The 19,146-nt window shown below is 43.3% G+C and overlaps 1 protein-coding gene across 1 annotated transcript in view; it reads left to right on the top strand.

Moving 5' to 3' along the window:
• The window catches only part of b4galnt4a (beta-1,4-N-acetyl-galactosaminyl transferase 4a), a 486,523-nt gene that overhangs the window by 141,312 nt on the left and 326,065 nt on the right, over positions 1 to 19,146 (top strand). The window contains exon 2 of the mRNA XM_029758480.1: positions 17,625 to 17,737. Within this exon, the coding sequence (XP_029614340.1) occupies positions 17,625 to 17,737 (113 nt within the window). The remainder of the gene's footprint in view (positions 1 to 17,624; positions 17,738 to 19,146) is intronic.

Raw genomic sequence — 19,146 nt, 5'->3', positions numbered from 1 at the left:
TTTTAACCTTGTCATATATTAGCCAAGTCACACTAAAGGCCAAAGTTTTTGCACTTTTCACACTACCAGAATCTTTTTTTCTCTAGTGAGAGAGGGAGAGAGTTTTGAGAATCCGAGAGCGGACTACTGTAGCCCACTGCCTGGCTCCCAGAGCTTTAAGGCCTCTTCTGCAGCTCACACATGCTCTGCATTCTCCTCTGTTTTCCTGCTCTCCCTTCCTCTTCAACTCACTGGTCTTTCTCACTCTATAGCACACAGTTTTGGTCTCTCCTCTGCAACTCCCTGTTGTTTTCCACTCTATAGTACATAGTTCTGGTCTGTCAGTTGACTGCTCTGGTGTCCAACCCAAATCTCTCTCCATCTCAGTTCACTAGCTATCTCATCCCTCTGAGTTTGTGAAAACTTCCATCCTCGTCTTGGCTCCCGTCCTCAGCTCCTCTACTTAATCTGCACTGATCTGAAAGAATGGACTATGTTGTTTTGTTTTCACCTCTCAAGTCCTATCAGTGTACGGAGATGAGGAGAGGAAGAGTTTCTTTCTACAAAACACTGTCTTAGTTCACACTTCAGTCTCTTTTGCTCTCTCGCACACACACACACTGTCTCGTTCATTAAGTGTGGTGAGGCGGCCCACCCCGGGCTCTGCTGGGATGGGCAATTGGGGTTGGCTAATTATAGCAAATAAACTGCACTGATCTGTGCAATTAACATGCAGTAATCGAGCCCAGTGCTGCTGTGACACTGATTAATAGCCCAGTAGTCTGAGTGTGCTGCCCTTTAGCTCACCCTCACTACACAGCCTTCAATAACGAAGAGAAGAGGGACGGAAGAGGATGCTCTGGTAGTAGACGTTGATGTTGAGTAGCCTGTGTCAAGACGATAAGTCACAGGTGATATGCTCATACCTAGTCATATGTGCTTTCTCTCCCTGAAGTTGTCATCTAATAATTGTATAAGTTTGTGCTTGGAAATGTTGCTTTGTTTTGAGAGTTGATACTTGTAACATAATATAGCAACCTCACATAGCAGATACTGGTACTGTAGGCTATAGAGATTCACTGCTGTGTGTGGGTGAGAGAGAAGGAGATGGAGAGAGAGATGGGGAGATAGGTTATTCTTTCCCTCCTCTTCTCTGATATTAGCCATTCTCTCTGATGGTCAGCTCTCTCCAAGGTGCATTGCCTGTGGAAAAATAGTTTTCACTCCTTTTTGCGCATCTCTTAATTTTCTATTTTTTTTCCCTTTCTCTCTCTTCCCTCTATTCCACAGCTCCTGTTTGTAAAAGCTCAGGACTTGTTTCTGCACCATATGTATTTTTTAATCTTTATTACACCTAGTGCAATATTCAGCAAGTTTCGGGAGCACAGTCAGAGCACAGTCAGCAGCATAGTCAGGAGCACAGTCAGTGTTACCTCGGACAGTTTTCCCAATGCGAGGAGACGAACCGTGTCAATAACTTAGATCCTCTATGGTAGTCCCTCTCTATCCCAACTTCTGATGCCTTGTCTAACTCCCTGTCTCTCTCGCTAACAGCTTGTATCTCCCGGTCTCTTCTTCTCATATCCTATAGTTGTGGCCATTAAAAAGTTAGGTTGTGTGCAACACAACACTTTGCATATTCTATCAGTAGTTGGTCACAAAAACCTGTACCGTGGAGCAGGGCTTTTAAAAATAAAGTTTTAATGCCCACAACTGTATTGCTCCATATTTAACCTGTTTCCCATTTTTCTAGACCCTTGCCTCATTACCTCAAACTTCCCTCTCTCTTTTTCACTTACCCATCCTTTCTTGTATTTGCTCTCAATTCTCCACTTTCTCTCCCCACCTCTCTCTCAACCACCCCTTCTTGTCTCTCTTTGTCCTCTAGTAATGCTACACCTCTGTGATTTGTATTCTGTTGTCTCCCCCTTTCTATCGACTATTGTCTGTAACTGATGACTGTCTGGGGCAGATTTGCAGTGTAACTTTAGCCTGGCTGTTTGTCAATGTCTGTGAAAGGCTGGACAAGGAAGATGGTAACCCGAGCCTCATAGGGATGCAAGTAACCCGAACCTCATAGGGATGCTAGTAAGCTCAGAATAATTTCAGTAAGGGCCAGCAAACTGAATATTATAGTTGATAAAAGGCAGCTGTGCCAAGGACTAAAACGTTTCCCATACACTCAATCCTTGTCTGAATCTCTTCGGAGTATGCCCTTATCAACTGTTGATAAGACTTTTGTTTTTGTGGTTGTTAATACTTTCTGTCATCGACTTTGCCCTAAAACCCCTCTCTAAAGAACTCACTATCTCTGTCCTGTAGAGGACAAAGCTCTGTCTCTCTTATCTCCATACCAACCAGCCTTGGTGTTTTTAGAACCGTGGGACAGGAACAGATTAGGCTGTCTGGAACTGCAGTGTGTAATATCGGAGTGCTTTGTATTCTGCCCTTGGTTCCCATGGCGATGGGCCTGCTGGTGTAGCACACACTCGATTGGCTCCCATTAACCTGCCGGTCGGACCTTAATGATTTCATTAGAATCGTCATGGTGGGGCGTAGCATGGCGAGGAGGGGAGGGACTGGGTCAGCCACTTCTCTCTCAGCAATTATCTGGGAGCTAGCGGTTCGACTTGCACCCTGCCCCGTTATGTCATCATCCATGATCACGCTTGCACTATCCCACTGGGTAGTTTTGATTTACATTTGGTTGAGTTGTCAAGTCACTTGAATTCAATGTGAAAGCAACAAAACATTTCACCGTGTCATTGGATTTTGGTTAAAATACGAAATGCCCTTATGTTGATTACTTTTTGTATATCCTATCAGGTTTCCATGTTGATTCAACATCATCACATATATTTTGGGGATGAAATGACATGAAAACAACATTGATTCAACCAGTTTTTGCCCAGTGGGATGGTGCTACTTGGAAAATGTTTTTTTTTTAGGGCTGTTGTATTTATACAGATCCAAATCCTAATTTGAGATACGAGCATATCCCTCACATTTTCATGACGATGGACATAAATTATTAATACAAAACTCCAAGTAGCCCGTGTCGTGTTTCTCAAGGATTCAGCCTGTGTGAATTAAAGTTTGGATGTGAGTGTCCTTATTTTATGGAGCTGTACATACCTTGGTCTGGATTAAACCAGTTTAAACTAGTTAGTCTGTGGAATCCCATTCCGATTGCTTTTTCTCTCATTGTGGGATTTGTCCCACAAACCTCTGCATTGTCCCCACCGGGGAGCCTGTCCTAGCATTATTCATGACTCAGTCTTAATTTAACTCCACTACTTCATTCCCAGATAACTAGATACGGTACAACTCTTTAGAACACGGAGACAGTTCTCACTCCAGGTCCCTGAGGGAGTGTCGATTATGATGTTAGGAGAGAATGTTCCTCTGAAAATGATCAGAACGCATTTATCCAAATAAAAATGGTGTTAAATATACTGTAGGCGGAAAGCATTCCACTTGCGTCACATTTCACCCATCAAGGAATGTCCCTCTGCAGTTTTGGGAATGAGGCCGGGCTGTTTCTGTAACTTTTGTGATGGGGGGAACGCTTTCGGAACACTCCAACACACAAAACTGGATGAACAGATGTTAGATCTAAATGTTAGAGCAACGTTCTTCAAACCTGGTCCTGGAGCCCACCCAGTACTAACCCACCTGATGCAACCAATAAAGGACTTGATGATTCATTCATTAGTTGAATCAGTGTGTTAAGTAGCACGAGGCTGGAATAAAGACCTGCACACAGTGCATCCTTTCCTTTCATCCCTCCCTTTCCTTGGAGAGACAATGCCCCTCATATTTTGCAATCATGTTATTCCATCCCAAAGGATTTTACTAATCCGGTCAAACCGACAACCCAATTCTTTACTGGTTCTTGTTTCCGTACGGATGATGCTCTTAATCTCTCATCTCTATTTATGGAAGTTGTTAAGTAAAGCTCAATTTGGGCACGTACTGTACAGTGCAGTCCAATGATTAATTCCTTCAGTAAATCAAACACTTAGCATCACCAGCCTCTGTGTGAATGCCTAGTTTGAGAATGGGGCAAGGTCTTTGAATCCCAAAGCTTCGGATGCTGCATGGTGGATTTTAGGATACAAGCCCTATCTGTGGTTCACCTTCTCTTTCTGCAGTCTCAGATGCTATCTGAAGTATACATTTGCTTCGAATCAAGAAGTTGGGGAGATCTGTGTGTCTCGGTGCAGTCATACATATTTGAAGATCAGGGTTTGGTTACATAAGGGAGGTGGATGAGAAATGCACCTCTCTAGTTTGTTCTTTGTTAATATATGCTGTAGTTCATTAACTATGAACTTTATCCTTGTCACAGTGAGACTTTCTTTGGAGTACAAAGCCTTATGTTCAAGATGTATCAGTTTACAAGTCCCTGTAATACATTATTTATTTAATCTACAGATGTTTTGTAAGACTTTTCAACAAGATATTACAAAACCCTGGTGTTTTGCTTCTAAAGGAAAATGTCGCATATACAGTGCCTTCGGAAAGTATTCAGACCCCTTGACTTTTTTCACATTTTGTTACGTTACAGCCTTATTCTAAAATGGATTACATTTAAAAAATCCTCAGGCATCTACACATAATAACCCATAATGACAAAGAGAAAACAGGTTTACATTTTTTTGGTGCAACTTTATTAAATATAAAAAATAGATACCTTATTAACATAAATATTCAGACCCTTTTCTATGAGACTCGAAATTGAGCTCAAGTGCATCCTGTATAAACTTGAAATGTTTATACAACCTGATTGGAGTCCAGCTGTGGTAAATTCAATTGATTGGATATGATTTGGAAAGGCACATAAGGTCCCACAGTTGACAGTGCATGTCAGAGAAAAAACCAAGCCATGAGGTCGAAGGAATTGTCCGTAGAGCTACGAGACAGGATTGTGTCGAGGCACAGATCTAGGGAAGGGTACCAAAACAATTCTGCTGCATTGAAGTCCACAAGAACACAGTGGCCTCCATCATTTTTAAATGAAAGAAGTTTGGAATTTGTCAAAAGGCAGCTAAAGACTCTCTGAACATGAGAAACAAGATTCTCTGGTCTGATGAAACCAAGCCTGAATGCCAAGGGTGCGTGCCCAGATGTATATATACACTACCATTCAAAAGTTTGGGGTCACTTAGAAATATCCTTGTTTTTTAAGAAAAGCTCATTTTTTGTCCATTAAAATAACATCAATTTGATCAGAAATACAGTGTAGACATTGTTAATGTTGTAAATGGCTATTGTAGCTGGAAACAGCTGATTTTTTTATGGAATATCTACATAGGTGTACAGAGGCCCATTATCAGCAACCATCACTCCTGTGTTCCAATGGCACGTTGTGTTAGCTAATCCAAGTTTATCATTTTAAAAGGCTAATTGATCGTTAGAAAACCCTTTTGCGATTATGTTAGCACAGCTGAAAACTGTTGTCCTGATTAAAGAAGCAATAAAACTGGCATTCTTTAGACTAGTTGAGCATCTGGAGCATCAGAATTTCTTGGTTCGATTACTGTCTCAAAATGGCCAGAAACAAAGACCTTTCCTCTGAAACTCGTCAGTCTATTCTTGTTCTGAGAAATGAATGCTATTCCATGCGAGAAATTGCCAAGAAACTGAAGATCTGGTACAAAGCTGTGTACTACTGTCTTCACAGAACAGCGCAAACTGTCTCTAACCAGAATAGACAGAGGAGTGGGAGGCCCCGGTGCACAACTGAGCAAGAGGACAAGTACATTAGAGTGTCTAGTTTGAGAAACAGACACCTCACAAGTCTTCAACTGGCAGCTTCATTAAATAGTGCCCACAAAACACCGGTCTCAACGTCAACAGTGAAGAGGCAACTCTGATCCCAAACCCTGATCTTAATTTTCACTGTTGACGTTGAGACATTAGACCACTGATACTTCATTTTTCGAAACGCCTACAAGGCCCTCCTCCGCCCTCCCTTCGGCAAATCTGATCACTACTCTATTTTTCTCCTCCCTTCCTGCAGGCAGAAACTCAAACAGGAAGTACCAATCCTAAGGTCTATTCAACGCTGGTCTGACCTATCGGAATCCATGTTTAATGATTGTTTTGATCACGCGGACTGGGATATGTTCCAGGTAGCCTCTGAGAATAACATTGACGAGTACACGGATACAGTGACTGAGTTCATCAGGATGTGTATAGGAGATGTTGTGCCAACTGTGACTATTAAAACCTACCCAAACCAGAAACCGTGGATAGATGGCAGCATTCACACAAAATTGAAAGTGCGAACCATGTCTTGCTTCCAGACAAGCTAAACACCTTCTTTGTCCACTTTGAGGATAACACAGTGCCACCGACATGGCCTGCTACCAAGGACTGTGGGCTATCCTTCTCCGTGGCTGACATGAATAAGACATTTAAGCGTGTTAACCCTCGCCAGGCTGCCAGCCCAGACGGCATCCCTAGCCGCGTCCTCAGAGCATGCGCAGACCAGCTGGCTGGAGTTGTACGGACATATTCAATCTCTCCCTATCCCAGTCTGCTGTCCCCACTTGCTTCAAGATGTCCAACATTGTTCCAGTACTCAAGAAAGCAAAGGTTACTGAACTAAATAACTATCGCCCTGTAGCACTCACTTCTGTCATCATGAAGTGCTTTGAGAGGCTAGTTAAGGATCATATCACCTCTACTTTACCTGACACCCTAGACCAACTTCAATTTGCTTACCGCCCCAATAGATCCACAGATGATGCAATCGCCATCGCACTGCCCTATCCCATCTGGACTAGAGGAATACCTATGTAAGAATGCTGTTCATTTACTATAGCTAAGTATTCAACACTATAGTACCCTCCAAGTTTATCAGTAAGCTCAGGGCCCTGGGAATGAACCCTGCCCTGTGCAACTGGGTCCTGGACTTCCTGACGGGCTGCCCCCAGATGGTGAAGATAGGAAACAAAACCTCCACTTCTCTGATCCTCAAAACATGTGCCCCAAAAGGGTGTGTGCTCAGCCCCCTCCTATACTCTCTGTTCACCCATGACTGCGTGGCCATGCGGGCCTCCAACTCACAACAGTAAAAGGCCTGATTACCAACAATGATGAAAGCCTACAGGGAGGAGGTGAGGGCCCTGGGAGAGTGTTGCCAGGAAAATAACCTCTCACTCAACGTCATCAAAACAAACAAGCTGATCGTGGATTTCAGGAAACAGCAGAGGGAGCAAGCCCCTATCCACATTCACGGGATTGCAGTGGAGAAGGTGGAAAGCTTCAAATTCATCGGCGTAAACATCACTGACGATCTGAAATGGTCCACCAATACAGACAGTGTGGTGTAGAAGGCGCAACAGCGCCTCTTCAACCTCAGGCTAAATAAATTTGGCCTGGCCCCTGAAACCCTCACAAACTTTTACAAATGCACAATTGAGAGCTTCCTGTCGGGCTGTATCACCGCCTGGTATGGCAACTGCACCGGCCAGAACCGCAGGGCTCTCCAGAGGGTGGTGCGGTCTGCCAACGCATCACCGGGGGAAAACTACCTGCCCTCCAGGGCACCTACAGCACCCGATGTCACAGGAAGGCCAAAAATATCATCAAGGACATCAACCACCCGAGCCACGGCCTGTTCAACCCGCTATCATCCAGAAGGTGAGGACAGTATAGGTGCCTCAAGGCTGGGACCGAGAGACTAAAAAAGTTTTTATCTTAAGACCATCAGAATGTTATATAGCCATCACTAGCCGGCTTCTACCCTGTTACGCAACCCTGCACCTTAGAGGCTGCTACCGTATATAAATAGACTTGGAATCACTGGCCACTTTAATAATGGAACACTAGTCACTTTAATAATGTTTAAATAATGTTTACATTCTGCTTTACTCATCTCATATTTATATGCTGTATTCTATTCTACTGTATTTTAGCCAATGCCACTCCGACATTGCTCAATCTAATATTTACTGTATATACAGTACCAGTCAAAAGTTTGGACACACCTTCTCATTCCAGGGTCATCATTGGGACTATCATTTGTTTTTCAACGGGGCAATGACCCAACACACCTCCAGACTCTGTAAGGGCTATTTGACAACTTCACAACTTCCGGTGAAACTGGAGGGCTCGCAATTCAAATAAATAATCATAAATATTATGGTTTTTAAACATTTATGTACATATAAGTGTCTTATATCGACTGAAAGCTTAAATTATTGTCCGCACTGTCCGATTTACAGTAGCTATTAGTGAAAACATGCCATGCGATTGTTTGAGGACGGCGCCCCACATCAAAATATTTTTCCATCGGCACAGGTTTCATACATTCACAAATAATAATTAAATATTCACTTACTTTTTGAAAATCTTCCTCTGATTTGACATCCAAAGGGTCCCAGCTATAACATGTAGTGTCGTTTTGTTAGATAAAATCCTTCTTTATATCCCAAAAAGTCAGTTTAGTTAGCGCCATCGATTTGAGTAATCCACTCGTTCAACTTGTAGAGAAAGGAATCGGAAAATCTACCCCTAACCTTTGTTTCAACAAATCAAAATACGTTTTTATTTACTCCCCAGATACCCTAAAATGTAAGCAAACTATAATATTTATTTCTGAAAGAAGTATGTTCAATAGGAAACCGATTTTAGCAGGTGCATAATGTCTTCACGGCGCGCATAAACACAAATTTCCAAGACTGTCTCTATTAAAATATTCTTATTCGTTTTTGAAGTTACAAGCCTGAAACCTTGAACAGAGACTGCTGACACCCTGTGGAAGCCATATCAATTGCATCCAGGGAGCTAATTTTCAATATGACCTTACTCTTGCATTTTTAAGAGGATGGTCTCTCTCCAAAAAATGTCTGGTTGGTTTTTCTTTGGATTTTCTCCTACCATATCTATTGTGTTATATTCTCCTAAATGATTTTAACATTTCTAGAAACTTCAAAGTGTTTTCTTTCCAATGGTACCAACTATATGTATATCCTGGCTTCAGGCCCTGAGCTACAGGCAGTTTACTTTGTGCACGTCATTCAGACAGGAAGTGGAGAAAAAAGGGGCCTAGCCCTAAGAAGATTTATAAGTAAAAAAAACTAATAATTAAAGAGCATCAGTAAAATAACAGTAGCGAGGCTATAAACAGGGGGTACCGGTACAGAATCAATGTGCAGGGTTAGGGGGGACAATTCAAATAGTCTGTTTAGCCATTTGATTTGCTGTTTAGGAGTGTTATGGCTTGGGGTAGAAGCTGTTAAGAGGGTTTTGGACCTAGACTTGGCGCTCCGGTACCACTTGCCATGCGGTACCGCTTGCCCTAGTCATAGAACAGTCTATGACTAGGGTGACTGGCGTTTTTGACAATTTTTAGGGCCTTCCTCCTGGTATAGAGGTCCTGGATGCATTGGGCCATACACACTACCCTATGTAGTGCGCACTGTACCCTCTATAGTGCCTTGCGGTTGGAGGCCTAGCAGTTGCCATACCAGGCAGTGATGCAACCAGTCAGGATGCTCTCGATGGTGCAGCTGTAGAACTTTTTGAGGATCTGAGGACCCATGCCAAATTCAGTCTCCTGAGGGTGAATAGGCTTTGTCATACCCTCTTCACGACTGTCTTGGTGTGTTTGGACCATGATAGTTTGTTGGTGATGTGGACACCAAGGAAGTTGAAGCTCTCAACCTGCTCCACTACAGCCCTTTGGTGGGAATGGGGGCTTGTTCTGTCCTCCTTTTCCTGTAGTCCACAATCATCTCCTTTGTCTTGATCACTTTGAGGGAGAGATTGTTATCCTGGCACCACATGGCCAGGTCTCTGACCTCCTCCCTATAGCCCTCATCGTTGTCGGTGATCAGGCCTACCACTGTTGTGTCGTCGGCAAACTTAATGATGGTGTACGAGTCGTGACTGACCATGCAGTCATGAGTGAACAGGGAGAACAGGAGGGGACTGAGCACGCACCCCTGAGGGGCCCCCGTGTTGAGGGTCAGCGTGGCAGATGTGTTTTTACCTACCCTTACCACCTGGGGCGGCCCCTCAGGAAGTTCAGGATCCAGTTTCAGAGGGAGGTGTTTAGTCCCAGGGTCCGTAGTTTACTGATGAGCTTTGAGGGTACTATAGTGTTGAACACTGAGCTGCAGTCAATGAATAGCATTCTCACATAGGTGTTCCCTTTGTCCAGGTGGGAAAGGGCAGTGTGGAGATCAATAGAGATCTGTGGATCTTTTGGGGAAGTATACAAATTGAGTGGGTCTAGGGTTTCTGTGATAATGGTGTTGACGTGAGCCATGATCAGCTTTTCGATGCATTTCATGGCTACAAGCAGGTTACCTTTGTGTTCTTGTGCAATAGAGATCTGTGGATCTTTTGGGGTGGTATGCAAATTGGAGTGGGTCTAGGGTTTTTGGGATAATGGTGTTGACGTGAGCCATGACTAGCATTTCAAAGCACTTCATGGCTACAGGCAGGTTACCTTTGTGTTCTTGGGCGCAGGGACTATGGTGGTCTGCTTGAAACATGTTGGTATTACAGACTCAGTCAGGGACAGGTTGAAAATATTAGTGAAGACACTTGCCAGTTGGTCAGCGCATGCTTGAAGAACACATACTGGTAATCTGTCTGGCCCTGCAGCCGTGTGAATGTTGACCTGTTTAAAGTTCTTACTCACATCGGCTACGGAGAGCATTATCACACAGTCATTCGGAACAACTGATGCTCTCATGCATGCTTCAGTGTTGCTTGCCTCAAAGCGAGCATAGAAGTAATTTAGCTCGTGTCACTGGGCAGCTCGCGGCTGTGCTTCCTTTTGTAGTCTTTAATAATTTGCAAGCCCTGCCACATTCGACGAGCGTCGGAGCCGGTGTAGTACGATTCAATCTTAGTCCTGTATTAACGGTTTGCCTTTTGATGGTTTGTCGGATGGCATAGCGGGATTTCTTATAAGCTTCAGTGCCTTAGACCGCTGCGCCACTTGGGAGCCCAAAGGGTTTTGGCCAGTACGGGTAGGTATGTCTTGTCTATTTAATGAACAAAATAATGAACTATTGATTTAATTAATTTCGATGTAACATAATGAAACTCAAACTATGCTATTCTATTATTTTGAAAATACATTTTATTTTATTAGTGTTATAAATTCATAGTGGATTTTAATTCTGATGGTGTATATTCACTGAATTCATTCAAATGGGCTCCCACCCACATCTGCACACGACTAATACCACTCTTAACCGGCATGCCGGCATGCGCATGGGAGGTATAAAACGTGTATGCAGGCAAGAATGTGGTAAAAAGAAAAATACAGGCAAAATACCATAAATCCTAAGTGAAATCACTATCTCTCTCTCTTGCACTTTCTCACTGTCTCTCTCTCTCTCTGTGTGTTTGTGTGCATGTAGTATTCATGCAAGAAAGGATGGGTGAGTCGTAATACACTCTTGCCCCTCACTCCATCTCTCCTCCCTGGTGCTCAGGCGTACCTACATAAACCCCAGTCAGCCACTCATTCAGTGTTTAGAGGACGTATTGGAAAACCATTACCTCAAATGATGCTTTATGGGTGCTTTCTCTCCACGCATGCTCCCATTTAATCGCTGCCGCGCCTTCTGCTAGCTCACACACTCAGCCAGTGCATGTGTGTGTTTGTTTTTGTTTGTGTGAGAGAGAAATACATTATTTTGTATTTTGCACACAGCACTCAGGCATTTAGGAATTATTCTATTGCTACTGAGTAAGTGTGATAAGAGTTTGAGTATATGTGCATTTGTGTGTGTGTGTGTGTGTACGTGCATGCATGCGTGTGTGTGTGTGTGTGTGTGTGTGTGTGTGTATGTGCATGCATGCGTGTGTGTGTATGAGTGTGTGTGTGAGTGTGCCAATCTACTCTGTGTGCAGTGATGAGCCACTTTCACAGTAATTGCATTGTGGGACCACAAAAAGTTATCCTCAGATTTTTATGATGGAGTCAATGGGCCAGGCGCCACCCTTTTATTATACCCCTCTCCAAACCATGGCAATGTTATGCATTTCTGAACAGGCAACCGAATAAGACCCTATATAGTGCAATACAAATAAAAGGAGATTGAACTGAATAGGATATGGATGGCATTTTATGTGAACTCCACCTGAAGATATAGTGAAACACATTGAGGCCTGTCCAGTAACTGGTATCTGCAAATAACTAAAGCTTTCATATAGTGTTAAAAACCCTGTTACTGATTGGAATTGAATTGGGTCCTTACTCCATCTTCCATTGCGTTTGTCTGGTGGGTTTTTTTTCAGGAAGAATGAAGAGATGGGAATAATAATGATTCCCCTGTGATATGGTGAAACACATGTATACACACTGGCGCACAAACACGCACACACACAAACATACACACAAACAAACAAATAAGAATGCACCTTTAAAAGGTATCAGAAATGCATCACAACACAATGATGTTGACGTAAAGACCCGTGCCAACTAATATCAACACTTATATTTAGTTTTGGAGAAAATCTTTACCTTCTGTAAGTTTAAGAAATATTGACTTGTGCCTTATAATTTACATTTACATTTAAGTCATTTAGCAGACGCTCTTATCCAGAGCGACTTACAAATTGGTGCATTCACCTTAAGATATCCAGTGGAAAAACCACTTTACAATAGTGCATCTAAATCTTTTTTTTGGGGGGGGTAGAAGGATACTTTATCCTATCCCAGGTATTCCTTAAAGAGGTGGGGTTTCAGGTGTCTCCGGAAGGTGGTGATTGACTCCGCTGTCCTGGCGTCGTGAGGGAGCTTGTTCCACCATTGGGGTGCCAGAGCAGCGAACAGTTTTGACTGGGCTGAGCGGGAGCTGTGCTTCCTCAGAGGTAGGGAGGCGAGCAGGCCAGAGGTGGATGAACGCAGTGCCCTTGTTTGGGTGTAGGGCCTGATCAGAGCCTGAAGGTACGGAGGTGCCGTTCCCCTCACAGCTCCGTAGGCAAGCACCATGGACTTGTAGCGGATGCGAGCTTCAACTGGAAGCCAGTGGAGAGAGCGGAGGAGCGGGGTGACGTGAGAGAACTTGGGAAGGTTGAACACCAGACGGGCTGCGGCGTTCTGGATGAGTTGTAGGGGTTTAATGGCACAGGCAGGGAGCCCAGCCAACAGCGAGTTTCAGTAATCCAGGCGGGAGATGACAAGTGCCTGGACTAGGACCTGCGCCGCTTCCTGTGTGAGGCAGGGTCGTACTCTGCGAATGTTGTAGAGCATGAACCTACAGGATCGGGTCACCGCCTTGATGTTAGTGGAGAACGACAGGGTGTTGTCCAGGGTCACGCCAAGGTTCTTAGCACTCTGGGAGGAGGACACAAGGGAGTTGTCAACCGTGATGGCAAGATCATGGAACGGGCAGTCCTTCCCTGGGAGGAGGAGCAGCTCCGTCTTGCCGAGGTTCAGCTTGAGGTGGTGAGCCGTCATCCACACTGATATGTCTGCCAGACATGCAGAGATGCGATTCGCCACCTGGTTATCAGAAGGGGGAAAGGAGAAGATTAATTGTGTGTCGTCTGCGTAGCAATGATAGGAGAGACCATGTGAGGATATGACCGAGCCAAGTGACTTGGTGTATAGTGAGAATAGGAGAGGGCCTAGAACAGAGCCCTGGGGGACACCAGTGGTGAGAGCACGTGGTGCGGAGACAGATTCTCGCCACGCCACCTGGTAGGAGCGACCTGTCAGGTAGGACGCAATCCAAGCGTAGGCCGCGCCGGAGATGCCCAGCTCGGAGAGGGTGGAGAGGAGGATCTGATGGTTCACGGTATCAAAGGCAGCAGATAGGTCTAGAAGGATGAGCGCAGAGGAGAGAGAGTTAGCTTTAGCAGTGCGGAGAGCCTCCGTGACACAGAGAAGAGCAGTCTCAGTTGAATGCCCAGTCTTGAAACCTGACTGATTAGGATCAAGAAGGTCATTCTGAGAGAGATAGCAGGAGAGCTGGCCAAGGACGGCACGTTCAAGAGTTTTGGAGAGAAAAGAAAGAAGGGATACTGGTCTGTAGTTGTTGATGTCGGAGGGATCGAGTGTAGGTTTTTTCAGAAGGGGTGCAACTCTCGCTCTCTTGAAGACGGAAGGGACGTAGCCAGCGGTCAAGGATGAGTTGATGAGCGAGGTGAGGTAGAGGAGAAGGTCTCCGGAAATGGTCTGGAGAAGAGAGGAGGGGATAGGGTCAAGTGGGCAGGTTGTTGGGCGGCCGGCCGTCACGAGACGCGAGATTTCATCTGGAGAGAGAGGGGAGAAAGAGGTCAAAGTACAGGGTAGGGCAGTGTGAGCAGGACCAGCGGTGTCGTTTGGCTTAGCAAACGAGGATCGGATGTCATCAGCCTTCTTTTCAAAATGGTTGACGAAGTCATCCGCAGAGAGAGAGGACGGGGGGAGGGGGAGGAGGATTCAGGAGGGAGGAGAAGGTAGCAAAGAGCTTCCTAGGGTTAGAGGCAGAAGTAATAAGTCATGGTAGTCACCCACCAATGAGTGATTTTACTGATATACATTTTGTTTATTCATTATTAAGTGATTAAAACTCGTAGTTTCGTTACCAAATTGGTAATGGTATTAACGAAAAATCTAATAGAATTACTAAAATTGAATTGGCTAAAATGGGAAATCATAATAGTCACAAACCACAACTTGGTCACCTGCTACGGTCCTCGCATCCACTGGCATATTGTTATGTTCAGCTCATAACAATTTCTTTGTCTTTGTGTTGTCTGCTGGTCAAACCAAGAGTGTTGACAGCCTTAGTCTGGAAAACACTCCCCCCCACTCTCTCTCTCTCTCTCTCTCTCTCTCTCTCTCTCTCTCTCGCTGCCTCTATCTCTCACTCTCCAGTTATTGTCACCTCTCCCAGCTCTTACTGACACCTACCCATGAGCCCCCTGTCTTTCCATTTACTGTAACCAGCATCATCACCCACTGAGCATCAAACGACACCGGACATCCATGGACTTTGAAAAGTAGTTGAAATTTTGTCAGTCCACCCTGGCCTTGATGTTAACGTCCACAGACGGACCGGACTGGACCAAATCTGAACCTATCATAGACATACACTACCGTTCAAAAGTTTGGGGTCACTTAAAAATTTCCTTGTTTTCGAAAGAAAAGCACATTTTTGCCCATTAAAATCAAATCAAAGTTTATTTGTCACGTGCGCCAAATACAACAGGTGTAGATCTTAAAGTGAAATGCTTACTTACAAGGTCTAGCCAATAGTGCAAAAAAAGGTATTAGGTGAACAATAGGTTGGTAGAGAAATAAAACAACAGTAAAAAGAATATGGCCCGTGTCATTAAACGTCGGGAAAAAAGCGTAAATAAATTGTTTCCAGGAGCACAGTTACAGTCACCAACGCTCTGGTTAACACGAAAACTGCCTAACCAGCTCTGCTAGGGCGCTCCAAATCAACCCTACTCCTCGGCCCTGAACGTCCAGTGTGTGCTCCGAGTGTGAAACACTGAATTTACAAACTGACAATCTGACAACGCTCTGAATTTATGAGCGTCACGTTGTACAGCGCCATATTTTCTGTTCCATCCTAACGGAAACCCAGAGGGTTTTTCATTTTTCATGGAATAGAAAAACAATAATATTAATCAAATTAATAAAGAAAGTACCAGTCAAAAGTTTGGACACACCTACTCATTCCAAGATTTTTCACTATTTTCTACATTGTATATTTTCTACAGAATAATAGTGAAGATATCACAACTATGAAATAACACCGGTCTCCCGCGTGCCCCACATTCTGTAGTACAGACATGGCCTGCTTTCCCTTATGTAAAGAATTAGGCACTTTCCCATGTTTACTACAGTATGTATTGTAGGCTAATAAACAAAAAACACTTTTCGTTAAAAAAATAATGATAAAAAAATACTCTTTCAAATTGCAGATGATGATTTGGTTATGGATCCATAACGAATTACTATGGGAATAAATATCACTGATTTACAGAAATATTGGAACAAAGTTGTCTCATGGAGGCAAACAATTTAGAATCCTCCAATCCTGTACGCTACTCCCGACCGTCACGTTGTACATCTCCATATTTTCCATTCCATCCTAACGGAAACCCTGAGGGTATCGTTTTTCACTTTTCTCGGAATAGAAACACCATAATATTCATCAAATTAATTAAGCCAAATTTCTTAAAGTCAATCCCATATACTATGTTATTACAAAAAAGGTTTTAAATTGTCTAGTTATGCCAATACGGAATACTATCAAATGCTTCTGAAAGATGCCCTCTGGTGGTCAAACTAGCAATAACTTGCAGTAACAGAAGAAATGTCTGACAATTTAATGACGTGCCACAGAATTCTGCAGCAGCACGCAAGGTGTGCCGCAGTATGACGCAACTTTTAAAGGAGCAACCACTGTATGTAGACTACGTGTGCCCTTTTTAGATAGATGTAGTTCTGTCCTTGAGCTGTTCTTGTCTATTAATTTTCTGTATTATGTCATTATGTCATGTTTCATTTGTGAACCCCAGGAAGAGTAGCTGCTGCTTTCGCAACAGCTAATGGGGATCCTAATAAAATACCAAGTACAGTACATTACAATACCGTACAGTGAGTAGAGCACTGTAGAGTACAGTACAATACGGTACAGTATATTGTACAGTACTCTATTGTACTGAATTATACACTGCTTTACTGTACTTTACTCTACTGCACTTTATTGAACTTTGCTGTGCTGCGCTGTGATGTCCAAACTTGTGAAACATGAGGAGAATGACATTCATGTCCATATCTCAAAGTGCCAGGTCATAGATGACACACGATTCTTTCTGCAGACATCTTTGAATCTTAATTCGGACGTGATATTTCGTTTTTGGAAAACATTGTCGCATAAAAACAGAGGGAGATTTTACTATAATTCAGTCACCAAAGTTTGCATCTGCACAGTTCTTCCATTAGATACGTTTTTTGTAAAAGTTTTAGTGGAAATTGTTAAAAGTAGTTATTGTGCATAGAGTATGGTTAGTTAAACCTTCAAGTAAATAGTTTTATTTGGCATACATTTTAAAGAAAAAAAACAGCGTCGAAGCATAATTCTGTTACCATGGACTTGCCCTGCGTTTAAATCCTGGTCTCCCTTGGCCAACCCAACAGTCATCATCATACCAAAAAGCTCCCGTAATTCATCTGCAGCGTGACAGAGGCCCAGCCTTCTCTGTTCCTCACAAGATAAACCTCTCGTTCTGTCCCTCTTTTTGTCCATATTTCTTTATTTCTCTCTCTTTCCCTCCTTTTTTATCTTTCTCTTCCTCAGCTGGCTGCTGTTTCTCTCTCTCACTCATTGTGTAAAATATTTGACATTATATTTGCCACTTGTGATGACAGTGATGATGAGGATGATGAGGATGAGGATGACACCAATGATAATGACAATACTGATGATGAATATTAGACTGACGATGGTGATGGTGGTGGTGATGATGACAATGATAATAATGACAATGCTAACGATAGAGAGGATGATGTAATGATGGGGATGATTATGATGATGATAATCATGATGATACTATTAATTACAATGATGTTGCTGCCAAAGATGATGGAAATGATGATGATGATGATGATGATGATGAAGGCTCTCCCTCTGACCCTGCTGTCTCTGTGTTGCCTCCAGATGGGGAGAGGCAGTTGGAGGGGACAGACGCCAGCCGCAAGAGGGACGCTCGCTCCTCAGCCGGCCACCGCAAGACAGAGGACACCAGTGACAGTCACGAGGACGATGCTCGGGTGAGTCCATAACTCTCTCTCTCCTCTCACTCTCCCTTTTTTTCTATATCATATATTATTTACCTCATTTACTGTATGTAGTCTGTTGAGGTGACATAGGGTCATAATATTTGGGTACGGTTAGCTGTTTTTGGTGCTTTGTAAGGAGAGGGACTGAGTACGGGCTTTGGCCAATGCGTAGCTGTTTCCGTCCACTTCCGTCATTTCAGATTTTAACTCCTTAGCCTCAACTTGCTAGCTAGCTATAGCACCCAATATTTGCTGTTGGTTTTCGAGATGACTATAAATACAGTGGACAACATGCCTTCCTCTCATTCTCCCTCTCTCTTTCTCTTGTTTGTTCTTATTCCTCTTACTCTCAGTCTTAGAATAGTAGTCAAATGCCCTGTGGGCAGTCTGGTAGTTATGAATAAGATACTATAAGTCCTATTGCTGAGCTCTAGGCTGACTATTACATCATATCCTCGTCATCATAGATCACCATGTACATAGGGATGGCATTATTCATCGAAACCTGTTGCCTGACACACAGCGAATACCCCCAAGCTATAAGATTACTAAATAGTTAACCAAATAGCTACCAGGACTATCTGCATTGACCCTCTTTGCACTTATTCTTTTGACTCATTACATACACTGCTGAGCCTGTTTATTATTTATCCTATTGCCTACTCACTTTACCCCTACTTATATGTATATACACTACCATTCAAAAGTTTGGGGTCACTTAGAAATGTCCTTGTTTTTGAAAGAAAAACTAATTTTTTGTCCATTTAAAATAACATCAAATTCATCAGAAATAAAGTGTAGACATTGTTAATGTTGTAAATGACTATTCTAGATGGAAACAGACAATTTTTTATGGAATATCTACATAGGCGTACAGAGGCCCATTATCAGCAACCATCACTCCTGTGTTCCAATGGCACGTTGTGTTAGCTAATCCAAGTTTATCATTTTAAAAGGCTAATTCATCATTAGAAAACCCTTTTGAAATTATGTTAGCACAGCTGAAAACTGTTGTCCTCATTAAAGAAGCAATAAAACTGGCCTTCTTTAGACTAGTTGATTATCTGGAGCATCAGCATTTGTTGGTTTGATTACAGGCTCAAAATGGCCAGAAACAAAGACCTTTCTTCTGAAACTCGTCAATCTATTCTTGTTCTGAGAAATGAAGGCTGTTCCATGCGTGAAATTTCCAAGAAACTGAAGATCTCGTACAACGCTGTCTACTACTCCCTTCACAGAGCAGCGCAAACTGTCTCTAACTAGAATAGAAAGAGGAGTGGGAGGCCCCGGTACACAACTCAGTAAGAGGACAAGTACATTAGAGTGTCTAGTTTGAGAAACAGACCCCTCACAAGTCCTCAACAAATTGACAACTAGAATGCCAAAGGTCTGCAAGGCTG

The sequence above is a fragment of the Salmo trutta genome, chromosome 7 (genome assembly GCF_901001165.1).
Source record: "Salmo trutta chromosome 7, fSalTru1.1, whole genome shotgun sequence".
In the NCBI taxonomy this organism is placed as follows: Eukaryota; Metazoa; Chordata; class Actinopteri; order Salmoniformes; family Salmonidae; genus Salmo; species Salmo trutta.
The sequence above is the reverse complement of the archived record's forward strand: the minus strand, read 5'-3'. Positions and strand labels throughout refer to the sequence as shown.